Here is a 5,906-nt window from a genome sequence, read left to right as displayed (position 1 = left end):
CAGTATAAGGGTAAAAATTTCTCAAAAAGCAAGGGGCTGCATCTTACATTACCGAATTCGCTGAAATTTGGCAAAAAGGTTTAAAGATATAAATTAGGGAAGAATGTAAATTTTTTTCAAAAAATTCTTATCTCTTTAAGAGTTACAGCAACTTGAAGTTAGTTAGTTTTTGACTGAAAAATGAGGGGGGGAAAGTGTTGGAAATAGGTCAGTTTACTATTATCCTTTTAACAAGCTTGTGGTAATGTTGCGAATCTAAAATTTGGTACCAAAGGAGTTTAAAATTAGCTGAATCTGAAAATCATAGTCTCGTATATGTCAAAACAATAGAATATAGTTTATTGTAAGATCCACAAAACGCACTTACTAACAACAATAAAAAAGGACATTGACAAGTATAACTCTAGAAAAAATCTGACTAATGGAAAAACTTTTGGTTTTGATTTTCTTAAATATTCGACATATATCTACTTTGCAAACTAAATTTTTATTGGCCTTATGTTTTGTCGAAAAGTTATTAATGTTTTGATTTTTCAATTTTTCTAAAGAAATTTTGTAAAAAAAAAAAAGTTTGCAAATGTATTTTGATATTGAATTAAAAACAATTATTTTTATTTTTAAATTAAATTGGTCTAATTAATCATAATCTATAAATTGATTATACAATTATGTTTTTTTAAATCAACTGACTATAATTATTAGAGTTGGTTGATTAAAAAAAAATAGTATATATGATTAAATTATTTACAAAGTTATTACAAAACATAGTTCAACATTTTGTAAATTTATAAATGTGTTACTTGTTATTTTCATTACATAATAGTTATTTCATTTTTGTTACATAATAGTCATGTCATTAAATTAAACAATATTATATAACCTTTTATTCTTAATTGTTTTATTGTAATCAAATAGTGATTATCTCATCAATAAAAAAAGTAATAAAATGACATACAAATGTCTAATAAATATTACCATGTTAAGTTATATAACTAAATAAAATTATATTCAGTTATATTTTAATTTCACACAAAATTTTTGTAAATAGTTGGTAGTGAATTGACAATAATTAGTAGGTACTTAGACATTTAAAGTATGTCTATTAGAACTAATAGCCATTTCTTCAAGCAATATGTTCCTTATAAATACAACTTGAATTTTTATTGTGGACATATTATTTGTGTTTAAGTGTGATTTACTTGGTAGGACATAGTATTTAAGATTTCTTGTTTTTAAGGGTTTAGACTGTGATTACACATTATAGTTTTATATGGATAACAAAATAAATTGCTGCTTTGTAAATAATGATGGAGCTTGTTATAAACAGTCATATACCCAAGTAAGAAATCTGATTAAAGATATTGACAGCAATGTTAAAAAACTACTTGTAAAATGAACAATTATGAAAAAAGAACAAATTACTAGCATATGCACACATCATCATGATATGTTAGTTGTAAGATATGAGGGTAATTAGAAAAGTTGTTGTAATCCATTTCTGACTCACCAAAAGGTATGTAGAGGTAAAAATTTATTATTTATATTTCATTAGTAATATTATTTTTATTTATCTTGTTTATAAGTTTTTTTAATAATTATCATAATTAATAATATAATTAATTTTATATTAATATAATTACATAATATAATTAACGTTATTTAAGTAATGTAATTACTCTTTTTTTTCGGCATCGCTGCGTGTGATTACAATGCATATTGTATTAGAAGCAGAAAATATATGTTTAAATCTGGAAAGAAATTGTGTCCAACCTGTCGAAGTAAATTTATGAAACGTTTTTATCAAAAAGTACGAGTGAAAATGAAAATGATGAAGATTTTGATATTGTTAGTGAAACGTCCATTCAAAATAAAAAAGAAGGCGTGGATACACACTTTACATTTGCTGGAGTATCTCCTATTAAGGTCAAAAGATTGCATAAGTCAGGTAAAATCAGAGAAGGTAAACGAAAATTGACAGCATTAACAACCTCCATTAAAAAAAAGGTAGCCACTTCCCTTAATATATCAGAAGAGAGTTTTGAAGAGCAGTCAAATTTTGTTAACGAGTATATTGAAAAAGCAAACTTGTTTGATAACATGATGGTATCACTAACTAACAAAATTGCAGAGTCTACAGCAACTTCTAAAAAATACAACTGACGACACTTGCTCCAACAGACTTGTCAATAAAAAAGGTTTCTGAAACATTACATGTAACAAACTATGTGCGCTCGAACGGCACATAAGTTGGCATTAGAAAAAGGTATTTTAACCATGCCTAATCCAATATTAGGAAAAGTTCTTCCTGATGTAACAGTTCAACTGGACAAGACTTTTTATGAAGATGATGAACATAGCCGTATAATGCCTGGTAAAAAGGACTTTGTAAGCATAAAGAAAAATGTCCACATGCAAAAATGTTTGCTATTATGCAATTTAAAGGAATTGTTTATTGCTTTCAAAACCAAAAACCCAGAAATTAAAATAGGATTTTCAAGGTTTTGCACATTGCGACCTAAATGGTGTATTACTGTTGGTGCCTCAGGAACACATTCTGTATGCGTCTGTGCTATTCATCAGAATTTGAAACTACTTTTACATCCTCTTGGTGTAACATACAAAGATTTGCTACCTTATATTGTGTGTAATATAACTAATAAAGACTGTATGATGCGGAAATGTGAAAAATGCCCTGCAACTAAGAATGCATTGGTTGAAAAACTTTATGATTTACTTGGAGAATTTGAAGATGACGAGGAGGTAGAATTTGATCAGTGGACAACAACAGATAGGTCAAACTTGACACATAATAAAGAGCCATTGTTTGAATACATCGAACTAGTATGTAGAAAAATGAAAAAACTCGCACCATTCTTATTTAGCAAAAAGTCAAGCATCATACCTGAGATCAAGAAAAGAAAATATGAATGAGGTAACAGCATTATTTTTGGGTGATTTTTCAGAAAACTATAAATTTGTAGTTCAAGATGAAGTGCAAAGCTTTCATTGAACAAATTTACAATGTACAGTTTATCCTGTGATTATTTATTTCAAAAATAAGGTATTCTCAAGCACAAATCTTAATGTATTATTTCGGATGATATGATCCATGATGTGAACATGGTATATAAAATTATTGATGTTGTTAGCAATGATATAAAAACAAACCTGCCTCAAATAAAAAATATTGAATACTTTTCAGATAGGTGTGCAGGTTCATTATAAGAATTGCAAAAATATTAAAATCTTTGTTTCCATCTTGAAGATTTTGGATTTTCTGCTAAATGGAACTTTTTTGCAACTAGTCACGGTAAGCAACCTTGTGATGGGATAGGTGGTACAGTCAAACGTTTAACAACACTAGCAAGCTTGCAAAGAGATATGGGTAATCATATTCTATCTACACAAGCAATGTATAAGTATTGTAATGAAAACATTGAAGGTGTACATTTCATATATATCTCATCAGAAGATTTATTTTTGGTGAGAAACACTCTTAAAGAACGATTGGATACTGCAAATACAATACCTGGAACACGTAGTTACCATCAATTTATACCACTTGGCTATCAAAAAGTAAAAAGTATATGTTTAATATAGGGGAGAGTGGGGCACCATGATACATGGGGCACCATGAAACATTGTAATTGTGGAGGTGTCTTGAGAGTTGTGACAACCACTTTTATATCGTGAAACAGTTACTACTAGAGCTATGTTTTGAAAAAAAAGTTATATCATTTAACATTTTTAGGTCTGCGAGGGGTCGAAATTTGTGATTTTTTGATTACAAAGTAATTTATTACTCTCTAAAGCTCATAAGTTCTAAGGTACCTTATTCATTGCATTATCAGTAAGTAACATTATTTTGTAAACTTCAATACATAAGCTTTTTACTTTATTAAACAAAATCATTAAAATAACAAGTTGATACTAAAAATAAAGCAATTGTTTTCTTTTAGCAAGTATGGGGTAACTTGATACAGCATTTGTGGGGGGCCCTAAAACTGTATATTAGTACTCCACTGTGTTATAAACAGTTTTTAAAATCATTTCTTTTAATATTTATAGCCAATTTAAAAAAGATTTATGTAAATAAAACACAAGTAGATCCCATTTTAATACAAAGTCATTATTTATTGACGCTTAAAAATGACATTTAAAACGATATATTATCTGGTCTTCTGAAATTTGACTTGGACAACTGGATGCATTATTTGGGTTATAAATATTATTTTGTTTATATATAAAAAAATTCTGCTTTTTCTTTTGTGTTTTATACTTTTTATTTACTTTTTTAATGATGCTCATAGTGTGTTTCAAGGTACCCCATGGGTGGGGTACCTTGAAACAAATTTCTAATTTTACTTTAACTAGTCTTACAAGTTTAAACTGTTATATTTTGGTAATTTATAGAATTTATTTTGTAGGTATAAATTTATTCTACAAATTAAACTAATTACCTAAAAGAAAAGTGTATTAAAAAAATTGTTAGGAAGCAAAAACCAAAAGTGTGTGATGGTGCCGCACTCTCCCCTACTTTTTACTATCTTTTAAAAAACATGCATAACTTTTGTTGATCAAATAGATTTTTGATTTGAGCAGAATCATTGTCAAAAATATTTATATTTTATTTTAGGCTCACAATTTCCTTTCAATGCATTTAATAAAACATGTTTAACAAAAATGAATAAATGCATATGTTATTATTTTGTCTAGGTAGGCACAAAGCTATGCAGTGTTGATGAAGAATTTGCTTTAATTCATGACTTTGGAAACATCCAGATAACTGTAAACCTAGTACCAGGTGATTTTGCCTGTGTTTCCTATGAGCAAAAGGGGTGGATAGGAGTCATTGAAGATATTAATCTGAAAGAAAAAGACGTGCTTGTAAAATTTATGTGTCCAAATGGTCCTGAACGGTTGTTTAATGGCCACCAATAGATAGCTAATGCTGGATTCCAGATGTCCACATCATTTGCAAAGTTGAGGTACCGATAACAAAAACAGGACTTTGCTACTATTTAGCCAAAGACGACTTTAAAAAAATTGTTTTCCTAATGAAATAGAGATTATTTTGTCTTATCCATACTTAAACCTTATGCTTATGTGTACAACCTCATGCTTATGTGTACAACCTCATGCTTATGTGTACAACCTCATGCTTATGTGTACAACCTCATGCTTATGTGTACAACCTCATGCTTATGTGTACAACTTGTAAATAATGTGAATGTAAAGCATGTATAGAATCACTAAAATTGAGTATTTTTGTATTTTTTATACCTTTTACAATTTTAAATAACATGAAAATAAATAAATAAAAAAAGTAACTAAATTGTTAATTTCTGATTTGATTGATGGGTAAATGGTTGGGATTGAGTGGCTGGTTTAATAAATATCACAAAATTTTGTGTCCACATCAACCATCAATAATTCCATTAGTAAACGTAAGGCCAAAATAAAATTAGTTCGAAAAGTAGTTGTTCATCTTATCTTTAAGAAAATCAAAACTAAATTTGTTTTCTATCAGTCAGACTTTTTTTATAGTTATAATTGTCAATGCCCTTTTGTATCGGCATTATTGAGTGTATGTTATGGATAGTAAAATAAACTACATTGTTTTCTTTTGACAGATAAAAACCTATATTTTTTGGATTAAACAAATTTTAAACTCTTTTGGTACAAAATTTCAGAACTGTAGCATCACCTTATAAGGGTAAAAGTAAATGGAATAATTTTCGGCACTTTCCCCCCCCCCCCTCATTTTTCATTCAAAATCAAGAAAACTTTAAGTTGCTGTAAGTTATAAACTAATAGGAGTTTTATGAAAAATTTTTACAGTTTTTGCTAATATATATCTCTAAACATTTGTGTCAAGTTTCAGAAAATTTGGTGATGTAGGATAT

At 28.2% G+C, this 5,906-nt stretch overlaps 1 protein-coding gene across 2 annotated transcripts; it reads left to right on the top strand.

The window, feature by feature from the left end:
- Positions 1-973: 973 nt before the first annotated feature.
- Positions 974-5,297, top strand: LOC136090149 (uncharacterized). Of its 2 annotated transcripts, none has more exons than XM_065816254.1 (2): positions 974-3,576; positions 4,717-5,297. In XM_065816254.1, the coding sequence occupies exons 1-2, from the start codon at positions 3,382-3,384 to the stop codon at positions 4,939-4,941; spliced, it is 420 nt and encodes a 139-aa protein (XP_065672326.1). In that variant the 5' UTR covers positions 974-3,381; the 3' UTR covers positions 4,942-5,297. Both variants share the same exon structure in this region; 1 of them encodes a protein (XP_065672326.1).
- Positions 5,298-5,906: the final 609 nt, after the last annotated feature.

This window comes from Hydra vulgaris, chromosome 13 (genome assembly GCF_038396675.1).
Source record: "Hydra vulgaris chromosome 13, alternate assembly HydraT2T_AEP".
Lineage (NCBI taxonomy): Eukaryota > Metazoa > Cnidaria > Hydrozoa > Anthoathecata > Hydridae > Hydra > Hydra vulgaris.
The sequence above is the reverse complement of the archived record's forward strand: the minus strand, read 5'-3'. Positions and strand labels throughout refer to the sequence as shown.

Bases quoted from the DNA above. Each gene is read 5' to 3' on its own strand.
- LOC136090149 (XM_065816254.1), top strand. From the start codon at position 3,382: ATGGGTAATCATATTCTATCTACACAAGCAATGTATAAGTATTGTAAT. The intron at 3,577-4,716 runs GTAAAAAGTATA...TATTTTGTCTAG, and splicing joins TACCACTTGGCTATCAAAAA to GTAGGCACAAAGCTATGCAG.